The sequence below is a fragment of the Dendrobates tinctorius genome, unplaced genomic scaffold (genome assembly GCF_039654945.1).
Source record: "Dendrobates tinctorius isolate UK_male_01 unplaced genomic scaffold, ASM3965494v1 ptg000008l, whole genome shotgun sequence".
NCBI classification, from domain to species: Eukaryota; Metazoa; Chordata; class Amphibia; order Anura; family Dendrobatidae; genus Dendrobates; species Dendrobates tinctorius.
This window is the reverse complement of record NW_027361676.1, coordinates 41397039-41417877: the sequence shown is the minus strand read 5'-3', so window position 1 is coordinate 41417877 and position 20839 is coordinate 41397039. Positions and strand designations below refer to the sequence as shown.

The 20839-nt window shown below is 39.6% G+C and overlaps 1 protein-coding gene across 2 annotated transcripts in view; it reads left to right on the top strand.

Moving 5' to 3' along the window:
* Positions 1-20839, top strand: part of SH3RF1 (SH3 domain containing ring finger 1) — a 209932-nt gene that overhangs the window by 147978 nt on the left and 41115 nt on the right. Inside the window, exons 5-6 of one of the 2 annotated variants that reach the window (XM_073577179.1) lie at positions 4428-4724; positions 9557-9667. In XM_073577179.1, the coding sequence (XP_073433280.1) occupies positions 4428-4724; positions 9557-9667 (408 nt within the window). The remainder of the gene's footprint in view (positions 1-4427; positions 4725-9556; positions 9668-20839) is intronic. The other variant, XM_073577185.1, reaches the window with a different exon arrangement.

The following is a 20839-nucleotide window of genomic DNA, read 5'->3' as shown; positions in this document are numbered from 1 at the left end:
TAAAGAAAATCCCTGCAGCCCGCTCCCAGTAACCACTCACCTAGAGGTAACAGTGCCCTATAGATGACTCTTTATTGCAGGATTAGGCAAGAAACAGTATTGACGATGACTGAGAAATGCCGTGTATGCATTTTATTTATCAAAGGATTTCCAATGCAAATTCTGGAAAAAATTGTGGCACAAGAAAAATGGTGGAAAATAGGAAGTGCAAATGGGACAAGCAATTCTGGGACTAGGGTTCACCAGAAAATCCCAGTCCAGCTAGCTGAGCTGTAGTGCTGCCAGATTCATCATTCAAAGATAAAATCCCTTATCTTACCCCCAGGGTGTGTGAGATATATTTTTTGAGAAGCTGAGAATAGATTATTAAAGCCCCCATGCACACTAAATGAAAGCTGTCTGGACCCACTGATTTTGGGAGGACCGTATGACCATCTGACGTCAGAGGAAACAATGATTGGACATTTGGAATTTCAACACTCAATCATTTTGATTTCCTCCTACCAAACTATTGAAAGCACAGGTGTATGGGGGAGTCAGGAGAGACGGGCGTCTTCTGAATGAACGCGCGGTCTTCAGTTTTATGCTGACCATGGATTAAAAGAGGCCAGTAGACTTGGTGCAAAATTAATTTGCAGGACCCAGTCAATCGGTCATGTCAGTAATCTTAGCAATGATCTCTAAGAACCACCTCTTACCTGATTACTCTTCATTTGATTAACCGGTGTGACGTGATATCTGCGTCATGCTGGAATGATGGAGCTGCCCTGGGCCAGCTAATTTGTAGAATTGCCCGGGATACAGTCAGGAGGGCTCCCATGCAGTTGCCACCGATTACTGACATGGCTGATTGACAGTCTTGCAAATTGATTTGCACCAACTCCATTGGCTATACATCTTAAATAACAAGCATATAGATAACAAGTATTCTGCTGGACATACAAGTACGCCTAATTTACACTTCAAGATTATTGTGAACAAGCGTTCCTAAGAATTCGTATTTCATGATAATGATGCAGGCTAAAAACATTCATTCGTTATGTGAAATAAACAAAACCAGGAGTGGGTGATAAATCCAGAAGTGGTGACGTGTTTCTATTATACTTTTCCTCTGATTGTTCCACTCCTGGTTTTGGCTTACAAATATTGAGGCAAAAACTGACCAAATACTGAACGTGTGAATGTGGCCTTAGCATTATACAGGACTGTATATGGACACAACTTTGGGAATGGTTGAATCCATTCGTCAATTCATTGATAGGTTTTTGAGATGAATAAAAAAACAACAACTCAGTTCCGAGGTCTTTGAAAAGATTCTCCACAATTGCTGATTCATGGAGATTACAAGTATTTAAGGAAACTCTTTTTGGTGGTCATACACTTTCTATAACTTTCAGGCTATGTTCCCACAATGAGTTTTAGCGAGTGTTTTAGAAAAATGCATGTTAGCTATTTTACTTATTGGGTGCAGAAAATCTGCACATCAAACATTCACCAAAAGCTCATTGTGGGAACATAACCTTAGACCACGTTCAGACGTTCAGTATTTTGGTCAGTGTTTCACCTTAGTATTTGTAAGCCAAAACTAGGCGTGGAACAATCAGAGGAAAAGTATAAGGCCGGAGTCACACTGGCGAGGAATACGGCTGAGTGAGAGGCGCTAAAAGCACGCATTAGACACGGACCAATGATTCTCTATGGGGTCCCTCGCACCAGCCGTATATTTCTCATCCGTATTCTACGCTCCGTGCCAATCGCAGCATGCTGCGATTGTCAGCGTACTACGGCCGTAGTACGCCAATGCAAGTCTATGGGTGCGCAAAAAATACGGATTACACACGGACCACACGTGTGACTTGCGAGAAATACGCACCCGGTGTCTTTTAGAAAAGCCGGCAATTCAGTGCGCTATACAGTAAACTCACACTGACAGGTTTAATAAAGAAACGAAAGAATAGATATATACACATAGAATACATATATATATATATATATGTATATATACACACAGTACATGTCATTGAGAGACACACACACACAGTATATATATATATATATATATATATATATAAGCATTCTGTGTGTCTATGTCTATTCTTTGGTTTCTGTTATAAACCCTGTCATAGGGCTCCATTATATGTCCATTTTGCAAGCCTGCGAGAAAATCTTGCCATACGGATTACATGCGGATGCTGACATGCGCAAAATACGCGACCACACCTTGATTACGGATGACATACGGAGCACTGTTTAGGGGTCATTCATCCGTATTACGCCTGTAATCTACGGACCATATTTTGCGCAGGTTAATGTGACCCCGGCCTAATAGAACACATCACCACTTCTGGATTTATCACCCACTCCTGGTTTTCTTTTGCAAATACTGATGTGAAAAAACCACCAAATAATCAATGTGTGCGTGGCCTTAGGCTACATTCCCACGATGAGTTTTTGACGCTGCAGAATTTCTGCACCTATTATTTAAATTAGGTTACTTGTGTTTTTTTCCATTGCATTTTGTGTGCATTTTTTATGCATTTTTAGTGCATTTTCGGTCTCTTTTTAGAATGTCATGCTTTAAATAAACCTGCTTTTTTTTCTTCGTTGTATTTGGCTTTGACAAAACTTTATTGATACACTTAGGGGCTAACATGAATTTTTGATTCGTTTCAACCGCAGAAATGCATCGGATTTGAAACATGCACCACAGGTCAGTTTACACTAAGTAAAAAAATTGCACAGTGGGCATGAGATATCTCAAAATCCCATCCGCTTTGCTGGAACTGTAAGGCCGGGGTCACACTGGCGAGGAATACGGCCGAGTGAGAGGCGCAAAAAGCACGCATTAGACACGGACCGATGATTCTCTATGGGGTCCCTCGCACCAGCCGTATATTTCTCATCCGTATTCTACGCTCCGTGCCAATCGCAGCATGCTGCGATTGTCAGCGTACTACGCCCGTAATACGCCAATGCAAGTCTATGGGTGCGCAAAAAATACGGATTACACACGGACCACACATGTGACTTGCGAGAAATACGCACCCGGTGTCTTTTAGCAAAGCCGGCAATTCAGTGCGCGATACAGTAAACTCACACTGACAGGTTTAATAAAGAAAGAAAGAATAGATATAGACACAGAATACATATATATATATATATATATCTATCTATATATATGCATTCTATGAGTCTATATCTATTCTTTGCTTTCTGCTATAAAACCTGTCATAGGGCTCCATTATATGTCCATTTTGCAAGGTGACGAGAAAATCTCGCCATACGGATGCCATACGGATTACATGCGGATGCTGACATGCGCAAAATACGCGACCACACCTTGATTACGGATGACATACGGAGCACTATTTAGGGGTCATTCATCCGTATTACGCATGTAAAATACTGACCGTATTTTGCGTCGGTTAGTGTGACTCCGGCCTAAGGGTACATTCCCATGTTCAGGATTTGCTGCAGTTTTGATACTGCAGAATGTCCGCACCATTTCCGCACCTATTATGCAAATTAGTGGATACGCAGTTAGGTTTTTACACATGCGGATTTTCCTCATTAATGCAAGTCTATGGGGAAAATCCGCATGCGTACCTGCAAGAGAAATTTACATGCAACATATCAGTTTCCGCAGGTGATTCACAGGTGCACATAGGCGCATACTGGACATGGGATTTCTAGAAATCCCATCCACTATGGTGTAGCTTCTGGCTGCTGTGATTTTGACACTGCATAAACACGCAGAGTCAAAACCGCAGCAAATTCTGAACATGGGAACGTACCCTTAGACTCTGCGTTTTTTATGCCGCAAAATTACACAGCGTCAAAAGTGCACCAAAAGCTCATCGTGAGAACATAGCTGTAAAATATCCAGAAAACATGGATTTATACCAGTGACTCTTACAATCTATTCATTACAGCAATGCTGATGTCATTACTTCAGAAGTGGCACCTACTGACCGAGCGGTGCCCCGTCCCGCACCATTGCCGTTACAGAAGGGGCGTGTGACCAGTCCTGTTCATCAGTAATTCTGCATTGTGCATGCCCTAGTTTCACGTATTGAGTGTTGCACTGTGAAGGGGCACCACTTTTGTAATTAAGAGATTGGTGTTACTGTAGTAAATATAGTATATGATCAATTGGACTAAATGTATGTTTGTTTTTTTTGCAAATTTGAAAAAATTATTAGAACGTGCTCAATCCTTTTAAATGGAGAATGTTGGCCACACCATCATCCCACGATTAGAACCATCACTTCTGACATAATGGTGCATTGTAAAGTGGTGTTGACCAGAGTACGGCTACATGTGTGACTTGGTGGTCCGATAGTGTGCTCGCTGTTTTTTTTTTTCTTATCAGCGCTCATTTTCTAATATATATAGATCCACTAACTGTAAATCATTTCTGTTTTCAGTTTAATTCAGCAGCTAAGCAACTCATAGAGGTAGACAAGCCTTCGGGAGTGGACTCTGGTGAAGGAACTTCTGGGACGGCACATAGCAGCTCTTCCCAAAAGCACACAGATACGAAGAAGAACACCAAAAAGCGTCACTCCTTTACCTCGCTCACCATGTCTAACAAGTCGTCGCAGTCTGTCCAGAACCGTCATTCCATGGAGATCAGTCCTCCTGTGCTCATTAGCTCCAGCAACCCCACAGCTGCTGCCAGGATAAACGAGCTCTCCGGCCTGTCTTGCAGTGCTCCCTCTCAGGTGAGGAAAGCGCCTCCTAGTAATAACCTCATCTTCCTGCAGATGTAATGTACTTCATGCCTCTCAATAACATTTCTTCTTTGTCTCACTAAGCTTTGGTTGTGAACCAGATAATCCTCATCCTCCATATGTGGATACTACTCAAGGTTCCAATCTTTGGGCATAATATCAGTGCCACATAGCGTTGTTTTAGTGTTTGCTTTGTGTTCTTGAGTGTCTTATTATTGCGTTTATCTTATCTCCGTGGCCCATGAAGTTCAGTTGTCAAAAACAATTCCAAATGTTTTTCTGTAATGACTTGACAATAACAAAAAATACCCTTTTGCATTTTTCTCATAGCTAGGCCAATTTTGCAGGGCTCCAGAACCTTAAATATCCTGCTAAACCAACGGTCCCCAAAATTGAGTGCACTGATAAACGCATGTACATCGCTTCTCTCTCAATCTTCTGAATGGGTGGTAATAACAGAGTACAGAGGGGACATGGCCATTCCCCGACCCCATGTATTTAGCTAGAGATGTCCTGTACATTCGGTCATTACTGAGAGCGCCTTGACCACGTGATAGGTATAAAGGATGAAGAAAAAACATTATATTTGTGGTCGATGCCCAATTGCTCACATCTGGAAATGAAGCCACTATTTCATTTGTAACTTAATCGCCTGATCGAAGCAGTGGTATAGAAAAATAATACCTTGGAAAATATTTTGCCAATATTCAGATGAGGTCCACCACGTTCCCCATATAATTAAACTGCTCTTCTAACTTCCCCCAATGATCATACTGTAGAAATAACCTTTTCACCCTTTAATTAAAATGGCTGTCCAATTCTGGAAATGAATTAGAGGCCACAACTTTACTACCTGCCTCCCCAATTGCTTCCTTTTCTACTTTATTATCTTCAGGTTTTCATATTTTTTCTTCAAGCAGGACAGCTATGGAGAAGGTATTACTAGCAGACATTGATTGATACGAAGCATTTGAGCATCTCGCTCTCTGTAATTACTTTAGGCAAGGTTTTATAATTTGTAGCATTTACAGATGGGGGGGTACTATTGTACCTTGTGATCGGCTGTGAGGAACAACTGTAGGGAACTCTACTCTTTTATTATAGTGCTTGCAGATTTTCGGGTGTCTGCTTTACTAAATCGTGTGAAAAATGAGAATGAATGAACTCATGGAGATCAACATCCAACACTGTGGAGACACCATCACATGTGCTTGCGTTGAGAAACATGTGATGGTGTCTCCGCGGCTTGTGTTTTGCATGCTTTACTAAATCCACACTTTTTACATTTTTTATGCATCTGTTTTATATATTTAATTTTCTTTATAACACTGTTATGTTGATTTTGATGATTAAAGTGGTTTCTGCATTGGACAATCTGCTTTCCTACAAGATTTCCCTAGTAGTGATGTGGCCAGTCAACACAGCAGTCAGCTGCGATATGTGATGGAGTTTGGTGGAAGGAATTCAGTCCTCCTACAGCAGCACCCCCACAGGGAAAATTAAGCATTACATAGGCCACAATTCACCAAAGCAATTTAGACAGAATTCTTTCATACATTGCTTTGAAAAGTTGCAAAACGTTGGTTCAACTTGAAGTTTTGCAGAAATTTAGCAACTTTAGTTGTTTTTGTGCCAGTTTCTCCCATCTACGGGCGGATCTGGGGCTTGACGTGGACGTGACACCATGGCTCATGTACCGTAATCCATGAGGAGCTGTGGTGTTACTTATGCTAGAAATGCTATACCAGTCAAGGACAGGTGTAGGACTTGTACGTGAATCAGGAGCGTCTGACTACTCCACGTCCTCTCATCAAGACTGGCAAGAAAATCAACGTTCTTGAGAGCCTCAAAAGTAAGAAGTGCCCAATACAGACACTTTTCGATATGTCTCATATACAGTCATATGTAAAAGTTTGGGCACCCCTATTAATGTTAACCTTTTTTCTTTATAACAATTTTGGTTTTTGCAACAGGTATTTCAGTTTCATATATCTAATAACTGATGGACTCAGTTATATTTCTGGATTCAAATGAGGTTTATTGTACTAACAGAAAATGTGCAATCTGCATTTAAACAAAATTTGACCGGTGCAAAAGTATGGGCACCCTTATCATTTTCTTGATTTGAACACTCCTAACTACTTTTTACTGACTTTCTGAAGCACTAAATTGGTTTTGTAACCTCATTGAGCTTTGAACTTCATAGACAGGTGTATCAAATCATGAGAAAAGGTATTTAAAGTGGCCACTTGCAAGTAGTTCTCTTATTTGATTCTCCTATGAAGAGTGGCATCATGGGCTCCTCAAAACAACTCTCAAATGATCTGAAAACCAAGATTATTCAACATAGCTTTTCAGGGGGAAGGATACAAAAAGTTGTCTCAGAGATTTAACCTGTCAGTTTCCACTGTGAGGAATATAGTAAGGAAATGGAAGAACACAGGTACAGTTCTTGTTAAGCCCAGAAGTGGCAGGTCAAGAAAAATATCAGAAAGGCAGAGAAGAAGAATGGTGAGAACAGTCAAGGACAATCCACAGACCACCTCCAAAGACCTGCAGCATCATCTTGCTGCAGATGGTGTCACTGTGCATCGGTCAACAATACAGCACACTTTGCACAAGGAGAAGCTGTATGGGAGAGTGATGCGAAAGAAGCCGTTTCTGCAAGCGCGCCACAAACAGAGTCGCCTGAGGTATGCAAAAGCACATTTGGACAAGCCAGTTACATTTTGGAAGAAGGTCCTGTGAACTGATGAAACAAAGATTGAGTTGTTTGGTCATACAAAAAGGCGTTATGCATGCGCTGTATTGTTGACCGATGCACAGTGACACCATCTGCAGCAAGATGATGCTGCAGGTCTTTGGAGGTGGTCTGTGGATTGTCCTTGACTGTTCTCACCATTCTTCTTCTCTGCCTTTCTGATATTTTTCTTGGCCTGCCACTTCTGGGCTTAACAAGAACTGTACCTGTGTTCTTCCATTTCCTTACTATGTTCCTCACAGTGGAAACTGACAGGTTAAATCTCTGAGACAACTTTTTGTATCCTTCCCCTGAAAAGCTATGTTGAATAATCTTTGTTTTCAGATCATTTGAGAGTTGTTTTGAGGAGCCCATGATGCCACTCTTCATAGGAGAATCAAATAGGAGAACTACTTGCAAGTGGCCACTTTAAATACCTTTTCTCATGATTTGATACACCTGGCTATGAAGTTCAAAGCTCAATGAGGTTACAAAACCAATTTAGTGCTTCAGAAAGTCAGTAAAAAGTAGTTAGGAGTGTTCAAATCAAGAAAATGATAAGGGTGCCCATACTTTTGCACCGGTCAAATTTTGTTTAAATGCAGATTGCACATTTTCTGTTAGTACAATAAACCTCATTTGAATCCAGAAATATAACTGAGTCCATCAGTTATTAGACATATGAAACTGAAATACCTGTTGCAAAAACCAAAATTGTTATAAAGAAAAAAGGTTAACATTAATAGGGGTGCCCAAACTTTTACATATGACTGTATTAGGATCTTGAACTCGAATGAAGGTTACTTTAGAATGTGTTTTAAATCAGTTTATGGATAAGTTTATTTACCAGTCTTTAGAAGCTAATATTTATTGTGGTTCATGGCAGAAATATATTGAGGATGTTGCAGAAAACTTTAGAATATTATTATTATTATTACTCTAAAAAAATAAAAGGTAAAAAAGGTAAAACAGCTAAAACAGAAAAAAAAAGATAATTGTGTTTAACGACAAAACATGCAATTTCTTTATGTGAGGGGATTACTGTATATGAATCATGGTTGTTTCAGTGGCTTGTCCATTAGACCAGCTTATGACTTGGTGGGAATTTATTATCCTTTAGTGAGCCCAGCGTATGAGGACATGGAAAACAGCGGCTCACACAGCGATAAACGGCCTGTGTAAGGAATTGTTTTTGAGGTTTATGCCCAAGAGCAATCTGGTGTAATTGCAATATTCGCATATTTAGCTTTGGAACAGCATTTATATATTTTTATAGACGCAGCAGGTAACCATAGGGGCATGGTGTGAATGCCAGGGGAGTACATTGTAAACTATAAAGACACATTTGCAGAAAATTACTGTTTACTTTAATTTTTACTAAGCCTTGAAGATTACTAGAATAATGTTGATACAGTTGTATAAAACTAGATATAAAGAGTTGCCGTGATTTTCATAAAAAAAGCAAAAACACGGACCCGTTTACTTTAGGACGTTTCCCAATAGACAATAAATTTGATCTAGAATTTATCTTTAAATTCTTTATCCAATCTGTGCCTATAATTTCCTATATTTGAATCCATGCATCAGGTATTGGGTATTTTGGAATGTTGCACTTGCCCTATTTTCGCTATTTTAAAGGAAAGCTCTTGGTTTTCAAAAACAATCACCAAGTCTGGAACCTTCAGATAGCAGCCTGTAATCTGCAGATGTGCCTGGAGGGGCAGCACTCTAGGGAATTCGTCTGGATACGGTACGACCACTCTATGCTTGTCATTAGACTCCAGAGAGAATCCATCACTTAAAAGTTGGCCATTCAGATGAGATTTTTGTTGGTGGGCTCAGGGGAAGGTAGCCAACGGATCAACGCTAGTTCTTCAAATAGGTAATTTAATTTTATTACACAAGCATCTTTATACGTATATAAATGTTGCACTGATATTAATATTAGTGGTAATCAACAATATACATATTTTAAGAGCCTTTATTTTTACTACTGGTTAAGCAAATTTCCATATATTAATGAACAACCTGCTGAAAAATAATCAATTTATTCAATTGTGTCCTTGTGCTTTATTTCTGTCAGGTCCATATCAGCACTACAGGGCTTATTGTGACCCCACCCCCGAGCAGCCCTGTGGTTACTGGCCCTGCTTTTACATTTCCTCCGGAAATCACCTACCAAGCTGCTCTGGGAGTAAGTAGTAGGCTTTAAGAGTTTCTCCTCTGGGGTCAATTCTGGACCTCAACTCTTCTCTGTAAACTAGTATTAAAGGAGTTGTCCAGGACTTAGATTTTAGGCCCATATTAAAAAAAAACATAAAAAAACAGGCAGGTAGTTGATAACAGAGGCAACTAACTGCCTGTTCTATCCGACGCCGGCTCAGAGCACTCACTGACCACACCTGCCAGTGATTCAGCTGCTCCACGTTAGCAGAGCAGTTCTTCTTGTTCATGGCTGTTTTGTCAATGGCGCCTGACTACCAATGTCATGACAATTGGCAGCTGGCTCCCTGCAGTTAGGCAGCGGGGAGCCGCCTGTAATTCAGCATGACATCGGCAGGGACACCCTGTCAACAGAGCAGAGTGGAAGAGAAGCCGCTGCTCTTTCGAAGTCATGTCAGTGGAAGCCACTGAATCACTGACTGGCGTGGTCTGTGACTTCTCTATACCGGCAGAGATCAGTGCCAGGCCAAACAGGCAGGTAGTTAGCGACTATTTGCCTGTTAGTTCTTAGGCTTGTTATAATAAATTAAATAGTCCTAGATAAGTCCTTTAATCTTATTCTCACTGTTGGGAATCTTTCCTTTGTCTTCACTATCTTCTGCCCCTAAACTGAACTTCTTTTTTTTTCTTAAACTTTTTGGTGGGGAGTCCTCTTTCCTCCTCTTATCGATCTTACTTAAGCATGAGCTATTCATGAAAATGCTCTGGCGTTTTTTTTTGTGGAAATATTTTTTACGGCTTTTTCTTTTTTTTTTTTTATTGAAAACCATCCAGTTTTAATTCTTTCCACTCTACAACTCAGAGGAAATTGAAGATTACATTTTTCTGATGGAGGAAGCAGTAGGCTTTAGAGTCTAAGAGGGTTTTCATGTAGTCTTGCTTTTTTAGAAATCAGTAGGCTTAATATATATTTTTTGAAAAAAGATCTAAATAAATTGGAATTCCCTGCAACTTCCCCTCTCCTTGGTGGGATCACTCTATCTAATTACAGTATATGAGGGTAGTGCACATAATGGGGCTCCCTAATATACGAGCTACAATACCTCCAGCTTTAATTTTAACAACCACAGTCATCTGTCTGGAAACACCAGATACATCACCCAGTACCCCAACCTGTCCAAAGCACTCAAAGCTTTCTACTTAAAGTACACTTAGGTAAGTTTAATTTGTAGAATTAGAACAATCAGAGGTAATGTGATATGGCCGAGCAAATACATGTCTACATGTGGCCCCATTACAATTTTACATTATAAATTCAACTAGACTTCAGACTAGTGATATCTAAAAAACCAGAGCACAAGAAAACTGGAGCAAGATCAACTGGAAACCCCGTGTCTCATGAGATCCACCAAAGAACCTTCTTGCCATCCGTCCTTAGAACAACTACCGGTGATCACTGCTATCGACCATTACGTGTATGGATGCTGCGATCACCAATACAAAATATCCACACCATCCGAAAGGAAGATTTGTGTAGGAAATGTACAGTTGTGGAACATGTTAGTGCCGGGATTTAGGGAATACAGCTATATCAAAGCTTGTTTTTCCTAGGAGTCCAAATAATAATCGTGCTCCCTTAGACAGGTCATTAAAAACATATTAGTGTTTGGGTTTTTTTCTTCACAATTTTTTACAGATATAATCCTTAACTGATGCTCTATACTAATAATTTAACCCCTCCATAGCAATTTTCCTAATTATTTTTTTGCGCTTTTGTTTTTTCCTCTACTTCTTCCATGAGCCATTACTTTTTTATTTGTCCATCAGCATTGCCATAGGAAGGCTGCTTTGTTTTTTTTGTAAGACGAGTTGTAGTTATGAATGACACCAATCACTTTACTGAAAAAAGGGAAAAAAAATCCAAGTCTGTTAGATTGGTGTTGAAAAAAAGTAAAATTCCACTATTGTTTTTAGGGGTGTTGTTCTTACGGCATTCATTATATGGTAAAAATGACCTGATAATATGATATTATTCAGGTCAGTATGAATACCAAATGTAAAAAGTTTTTTTTTAAAAAAAATATATATATATATATTAGTGTTTTAAAAAAGTCATAACTTAGTAAAAAAAAAAAAATTTTTATTTTTTTTTAGTCGTGGGGCACTTGAACTTGCGATATCTTATACTATATGCTGCACTACTACTATTGCTGAGCTTCACAGGAGGTCGAAGATGGCAGTTTCAGAGGGATTCGGCAGGCCACACCTGCCATTACAGCCAATCAATTTCTTGCAGTCCTGTCACAGGGGAATAATGGGAGTCAGTGTCGGCACACCCAGGCAATGCCAACTTTTAAATGCCACTGTCAGTGATTGACAACGGCATTTAAATGATTAAACAGCTGTTGACGCTGTTACAAGCAGATACTGGCTGTGTATCACAGTGATCATCTGCTGGTTATGGTGCAGGCGCAGTTCCTGAGCTTGCTCTTTACACTAGTAAATTTACGTTATTTGGTCGCTATCAGATTAATATATTGTTTAACTTTTCCCACCTCGGTCCATGAAATATTCACTTGTGCAGCAACCAGTGCTGAAGGGCAAAGAATGTCTATTGGGCAATCAATATTTTCCCCTTCAGTGCTGAGATTTGCCAGCTGGGTAGATAATAATTGCTTTTTGGCTGCAAGCATTTATTGACCAGGATTGGATTATTTTAGAAAGTTAAAAATGATGACTGGTTGGATCCATGAAAAAAGATTGCCCGGGCTGCCAAGAAGGCATTCTGACATCTCTTGATAAAAAACAGTCTAGCGGAATCCTTCTATGCTCTACTTAGAAACAGGGGGTTAATTTCTCCTGCATGAGTCATCAGTCACTGCAAAAGTCCCTGGCAGGGGGAGGAGGGAGCAACTGGGTCAGGAGGTGAAGGCGGGAATGATTTCTGCAGGGACAAGAGACTTCCTGTTTCTACATAAGCAATTGTAAGTACACAGAGATACATAAGATGATGACTGCAATATATTAGGAGAATAAAAACTTTGATCGGAGTGCTTCTTTAATAATACGGGCCATCAATGACTCATAAGCGGATAATTTGCTAGAGGAAGTAAGTGCAGCTGAGATACTACACTAAATTAATAAGCAGAGAGCCTGCATGCAATTATAGTATTACATGAACTCCAGCCATTAAAGCCTGCCAAAGGAGGCCATAAAAGATCACAGGGCTAAGTAGTGCTGAGCTACAAAGGAACTTGAATCTGCAAAATTAAATGTTAAGTAAATCTGTAAAATACGGTTTGTTATACAGAGTGAGCTTTTTATGTTCCATTATACATATTCTTTGTGTAATGTTGTCTTTGGCTTCTGAAGTCTTCCTTCCAAGTTCTGCTGCTGTATACATGACTATTACCCAGCTATGTAAAAAAAGCCTACTTAGCAATTCTAGGGCTATTCCAGGTGTGTTAAGGCCCCGTTACACACAACGATGTCCCAGAGATCCCACCAACGATCCGACATGGATGGGATCGCTGGGACATAGTTAGGCTGATTGCTGGTGACCTGTCACATAGACAGACTCACCAGCGATCAGGACCAGCGAGTGACGCTGGTTTCTAGGGTAAACAGCGGGTATCCAAGAGCCACGCGGCTCTTTGTTACCCGCTGTTTACCCTAGAAACCAGCGTCGCTGATCGTTGGTCTCCCGCTGCCACATGCAGCGATGTGTGCTGGTCAGCGGGAGACCAACGATCAAAAAATGGCCCAGGACGATGCTGCACGATCAGCGATACCATCGCTGATGGATGTCACACACAGCGAGATCGCTGAAGCGTCACAAAATCAGCAATCTCGCTAGCGATCTCGCTTTGTGTGACGGGGCCCTTACAGATGGATAGAGCATCCAACATTAAATGGGTTGTATTGGCCAATAGGAGAAAAATCAAATAATTGTATTTCAAATGTGAAAGATATTCAACCTTCTAGTAAACTCTGTCACATGTGCACCACTGAGGAAGCCATTTCCTATTGCGAAACACATTTGGTCCTCATTCCTATCTGACGCTTTCTGTGAGCCAATTTTCCTATAGTAAGCAGTGTTACTTATTTTATATTCTTTAGATAGTAAATGATTGAACAGACTTGTGTGTTGCACTTTTATTATTATTGAATACTATTTGATTTAACTGTAGGAGTATTGTCTATCTACATCCGTTTCAGACATTAATTACATCTACTTGGCTCTATTGGTTATCATGCTGCTCATGGCCGGAAAAACATGTTCTGGTGCAATGTTTGCGTTTGATTTTATTTCTTTTGAGTCTGGTTTTATGTTTGCTTTCTTATAAAGTTTCAGATTGTTAAAATGTAGGAAGTGCAACCAATCTTTTGTATGGGTATCTTGTACCTATATCTGAGCCAAATAACCCTATTGTATTCTGAATCCCCTCTTCTGGTGCTGTGAAGAGCTTGACTTCATATATGGCTATAATCACGTTCTTCAGCAAAGATGATGGGCAAATCAGTAGATCCTGTTCCTTGCTATTGGTCTTACATTACCTATATTTACATTAGCTATTAACAGAGCATGACATATAATTATTGATCACTTAGTAGTATCCCTGTCCATGTATTTGAGGTCCGACAAGCTGGTATAGCAGACGTTGTTGTGATGATCATCAAAAATCTATAGAAACCTGACTGAAGGAACCCCAATGTTACTATGAAGTCGAAATCCTCCAAACTGCACCACTTTGGATCAGCTGTGATGGGTGCTGCCATGGAAAGGATTGAACTGACAATAATGCTCTTCTCAAACTTCCGTATTAGAGATTGTTAGGGGACAAGCAATATGGAAAGTCGTGCAGTTTTCTTTCTTCTGGATGTATGTATAATCAGAACCATCAGTGTGTAACCAGAGGAATACACAGTGTCCCCATGGATGAATGTGGGCTCCTTATTCGCCTCTGTGTGAGACATTTTGCTAGATTTGCTTATCTTATGCTGTTTCTGTGCCTTTTACACTTGATTTGACAGTTAGCAAGATATCACCACTAGAATTATTTTTCAGCTGTCCTCTGTATTTAGGATAATTAAAAAAAGGGCCAGAGAGGGAATTCCTCAGCTAAAATGTGCGCAAAGATCTATAATTCAGAAGCTCATTGTACAATAGACAAAAGAATGTGTAATAAGCATAAAAGCATCAGAGCGCAAAAACAATTTGATTACCCCAAAACAAAAATCAGGGGGTGTTTAGAGAACCACTTTGGCCTTTGTGTACTGTAAATTGTCACTTGAGATACACAACTTTTTATGGTTTTTTTTTTATTGTGCCAATTCAGAGTATGGGTGCAGGCACATACACCGTTCCCCAAATCAATGTCATGGGAAACATGGATATAAAATGATGAATTTTTTGAGATCAGTCTATTTTTTCTTTAGAGAGAAGTGCCACCAGTATTGTCTCACAGTACTTAAATGTTTATACCCATTTTGCAATATTATGTCAAATTCTAATACAAGGTATAATGTTATGACCCAGGAAGGTTTGTCCTCTGAGACCCCTATCATTCCTAAGGCTTATTACCTAACTAGTTTTCTGCAATCGAGATGATGGGAGCATTATGGCATTATCATGGTTGTTGAGGAGCTTCTTAAATTGGCATCTGCTGTATTGCAGTTCTTCAGGCCGTGCACAATGGTAGAGTAATCAGGATTAAAAATAGTAAGATAAATAATTGTTCATTTTGACATTTATCTGTTCTGTTGGCTAATACTGGCCAACAATCCAACGTGTATGAGCGTCTGCTAACGCAAGGGGAAAAGGTGGATGAGACAGAATATCCATATACCAGATCCTTTATGCTCAAGCGAAGTCTGGTAGTGGCTTACTTCCCTGTCCTTATTGGAACCTATGCATGGTCGGCTTTTGCAGAGTGTGCATGTATATTTGGGACTTTTCAATAATCTCAATCAGCTATAAGTTTTTTTTATCTAAGATGAATGGCCACTTTTAGTTTTATGGCCAGCATTAGTAGAGCTGGCTATCAGATGAATACTCGTTTGGCCTCTAGCTACCACTCCCTACTACAGCTCTGACAAAAATTAAGAGACCACTGCATAGTTTTATAAAAAATCAGCTTCTCTACATGTTTGACAGCCATTCCATTCCAGCGTCAATTGAATTCCAACCAGAGTACACCTCATTCTACTTAATATGCTTCGGATTAGGTGATCACCTGAACCAAATCTTATTTAAAGAAGGAAAGTATAAAAAACCCTGCTGTGGTGTTCACAATCCTCTTGCAATAGGACAAGCTGGATGGCAAAACAAGTGCTAGTAATATCCCAAAAGTAATAGGAATGAAATAATGAAATAATAACTTTTAACCATGCCAAAGGAGTTGAAAAGAAAAGTGTTGAGTGAGGAAAAGAAGGTCTCAATTTTTGCTTTACTAGCAGTGGGATACAGTGAGCATCATGTTGCCTCCATCCTTAAAATTTCTAAGACGGAAGTCAATTACAACAAGATCAAGCAGCAGATATTGGGGACAACAAAGCTATAGACTAGCAGAGGGCGACAATGACTTTCCACTGACCGGGATGACCGTCATCTTATTCGAATGTCACTCAGCAACTGCAAGATGACATCAAGTGACCTACAAAAGGAATGGAAAATGGCAGCTGGGGTGAAGTGCATGGCAAGAACAGTTCGTAACAGGCTCTTAGAGGCAGGGCTCAAGTCTTGTAAAGCTAGAAAAAAGCCTTTCATCAATGAGAAGCAAAGGAGAGCCAGGTAATCTTCTCTGATTAGTCTAATTTTCAGCTTGGCCGAACACTTGGGCGTCTAATGGTTAGGCGAACACCTAGAGAAGCATACAAGCCACAGTGTCTCGCACCCACTGTGAAATTTGGTAGAAGATCGGTGATGATCTGGGGATGCTTCAGCAAGGCTGGAATCGGGCAGGATAATCTTTGTGAAGAATGTATGAATCATGCCGCATACAAGGTTATCCTGAAAAAACAGTTGATTCCTTCTGCCCAGGCAATGTTCCCCAACTCTGAAGACTGTTTTTTCCAGCAGGACAATGCGCCATGCCACACAGCTAGGTCAATCAGTGTGTGGATGAAGGACCACCACATCAAAACCCTGTCATAGCCAGCCCAATCTCAAGACCTGAACCTCATTGAATACCTCTGGAATGTAAATCAAGAGGAAGATGGATAGTCACAAGCCATCAAACAAAGAAGAACTGATTAAATTTTTGTACCAAGAGTGGCATAAGGTCACCCAAAAGTAGTATGAAAGACTGGTTGAAAGCATGCCAAGACGCATGAAAGCTGTGATTAAAAATCATGGTTATGCCACTAAATATTGATTTCTGAACTCTTCCTGAGTTAAAACATTAGTATTGTTATTTCTAAATGATTATGAACTTGTTTTCTTAGCATTATTTGTGGTCTGCAAGCACTTTTTTTTTTGTTATTTTGACCATTTCTCATTTTCTGAAAATAAATGCAAAATTTAGTGCTTGGAAGTTCGGAGACATGTTGTCAGTAGTTTATAGAATAAAAGAGCAATTTACATTTTACTCAAAAATATACCTATAAAGAGAAAAATCAGACAAACTGAAAATTTTGCAGTGGTCTCTTCATTTTTGCCAGAGCTACATGTGTTTGGCCAAGCATTCATGTGTTTTCAAGGGAGAGAGAGAGAAAACTGCTCTCAGACACCTCTGGTACTAGCTTATCTCCCATAAAAAAATAAAATAAAAATAATTTTGTATTGAAATTCAAGCTACCCAATCTTTCTCTCATCCATCATCATCTGTCTAGTCTAGGGAGAGTTTGTAGGCTCTCATACACATTAGATGGTTTTCTGGTCCCACAGATATCATTGGGTTCTGAGTGTTTTCATCTAATGTACATGGAGGTTTAATAGCTTATTAGTGAAATACTTGAAAACAAAGAGTGGAGGGAGAAGCACTGTGAGCAAGCAACAGGAGGGTGCAGATCTTCCAAGGGGTTGAGTCCCATCTTCAAATAACCAGTCATAAAAGCGAGAGGAAAGCAGCACTCCAAACATTAAGAAACGCTTGTGATCAAGCATCAAGGGCCTTAATGATGATCCCATAGAGGAAGAGAAGCAAGGCATGTCTCTGAAACTTGGATGAATAACTCACAACCTTTTCATAAAGTATGGAGTTCTGCTTTCTTCCCTTATACACATTAGATGACTGTCAGCCAAACGACCCTCCAGCCAACAGCTATCTCTCCCGTCTCCCCCATACACAGGAACACTCGGCTGTGTTCTCTTTGAACATAAGGAATATAAGGATTGGCCGATTGAATTCCAAACACCCTCTCCTTATATCCTCTTGTATAATCTACTGGGGAGACAGTAGTCCTACAGACAAGACGACTTTTATCTAAAGTGTATGAGGACCTTTAGTGTAATACTTGTTAACGTCACAAATAGAGGTGTAATCCTACATCAACATCCTACATTGTTCGGATTCTCCGGTAGTTCCAGTGTATGTGATACTGTAATATATAACCCTGGATTAATAGGCTTATTGGAAGCATACATCGGGGTTACTTTTCTTTATAGTTTGCTGGTGGGTAGACACTACAAGAATGCCTGACATTTAGACATCATAGATTAATATTACACAGGTCAACTGAAAAGGGTTATCCCATGTATGAAAATAAGGGAGCAAAGGAATTCTTGAGAGAGGACGGCTTTGATTTGTGTGCCAGATCCATCGTCAGAGACTGAATAGAGCCAGTCACCTATTTGCTAAAATTAAAGCTGCATTTGTCTGCCGATATCCAAAATACTTGAACTTTTTCCAGGATATCTTGAATGTTGGCGTATGGATCACTGTGAATGTTCCCAAACAAATCTAAACAGGAAAGATAATGACTGGACATTAACCCCACAAACGCAGTCTCTGCTGTTTTGGAAGCGTAAACCTCCCATGACATATCGGTGCGTTGAGCCGTCTGTGTTCTCTTCTATACTGTGCATTACTTTTTACGTTACATCCAGAACAGGTTTTAAATACATCGGTTAGGGACTGCTCTGATGGGTATACCTTGACGTTTGGTAGGGCGGCTTAGTATACATTTTTTGTAAAAAAAAAAAACGTATCAACTAAATACCCTGTTTTGTTATCATCTTTTTACTAGCACTTGCTGTTTATTGTTATATTTATTTTTTTACAACAGAGTATTTTTATACGTTTATTATACTGTGATTCTCTGTGTTTCAGTCTTTTGCTGGTGTGAACACTGTCCTACCGACTTGTTCGCTGTGTGCATGGCCCATGCGTTTGTATTACGTCCAGAACATGCAAGGAACTTCTGCAGGAAGAAAGCTGGCAATGTTACTTAGAATCACACAGCCAAATACAATTATCTTCTCAAGAAGGCGACAAATGTCGCTTATTAATAAAGCCCTGAGGTGTTGAGCTGCCATGTGGAAATGAATATTTTATCCAGATTATTATTTTTCCATAACGTATAATTCCAATTTCCTTAATTAGATTTAGTCTCTCTTCTTTTTTTCCCAGCTCTTGTTGGTGAAGATGTAGCGTGGAATTAGGCTTTGTGTCCTTTGTTTTGACGTTGTCTCTTGAGTCTTGGTACGGAGACTCTTATAAGGCTGCCTGATGCTTTATGGATTAACATCTCACAACTGTATTACCGGTTTTCAAAGAGAGTCTTGTGTGCCTTTTACGTTGTTTCTATCCTCTATTATACATTTCAAAGAATGGAAATATGAATAAGCAATTACAAGAACGCAACAGTGATTGTATGAACAATAGCCGCCTGTAGATCAAAGGGGAATGCTTGTCTGTTCCTTGATGCCATGGATTCAGGAATAGTGCAGTTAATGTGCCATGGTTTGGAAACTAGTTAAAAAAAAAAAGTGACATTAATTTTTACATTGTACGTGCATTATTGATCTACATATTTCATATACAGTACTGCGTAAAAGTTTTAGGCAACTGTGGAAAAAAAATCTGCTTTGTAATAATGTTTAAAAAAATAAATGTTTATTTTTATCATTTAACAAAAAACGCAAAATGAATAGACAAAAGAGAAATCTAAATGAAATCGGTGATTGGTGTGACCACTCTCGGCATTCAATACAATATCAGTTCTTCTAGGTACACTTTCACAAGTGTACACAAGGTCAGGCATTTTGTAGGATTATAGTTTGGTGTACTCGTGACCGATTAGAGAAGTGGAAATGATCTTTTTCATATATAGGATGAAACACAGTCATTAGGAGGTTTAAGACTGGGTGAGGAACAGCCAACAGTTGCTACAAAAGGTGAGGTTTTGGAAGACAGATTCTTGTCACATGTCTAATACACTATGACTAAGCACGGCAATAAGATACAAAAATGTTATACTGTATCAGCAAGTCCTTTCTCAAACTAAAATTTCTAATCAAACTGGGGTTTCCAGTTGTGCTGCCCTTTTGAAGAAGCACCAAGAAATGAGCTACAGTAAGGTCCATATATATTTGAACAGAGACAACATTTTTCTAATTTTGATTCTAGACATCACCACAATGAATTTTAAACAAAACAATTCAGATGCAGTTGAAGTTCAGACTTTCATCTTTCATTTGAGGGTATCCACATTAAAATTGGATGAAGGGTTTAGGAGTTTCAGCTCCTTAACTTGTGCCACCCTGTTTTTAAAGGGACCAAAAGTAATTGAACAGATTAAATAATTGTAAATAAAATGTTCATTTCCAGTACTTGGTTGAAAACCCTTTGTTGGCAATGACTGCCTGAAGTCTTGAACTCATGGACATCACCAGATGCTGTGTTTCCTTCTTTTTGATGCTCTGCCAGGCCTTCACTGCGGTGGTTTTCAGTTGCTGTTTGTGGGCCTTTCTGTCTGGTTTAGTCTTTAACAAGTGAAATGCATGCTCAATTGGGTTGAGATCAGGTGACTGACTTGGCCATTCAAGAATATTCCACTTCTTTGCTTTAATAAACTCCTGGGTTGCTTTGGCTTTATGTTTTGGGTCATTGTCCATCTGTAGTATGAAACGGCGACCAATCAGTTTGGCTGCATTTGGCTGGATCTTAGCACACAGTATAGCTCTGAATACCTCAGAATTCATTCGGCTGCTTCTGTCCTGTGTCACATCATCAATAAACACTAGTGACCCAGTGCCACT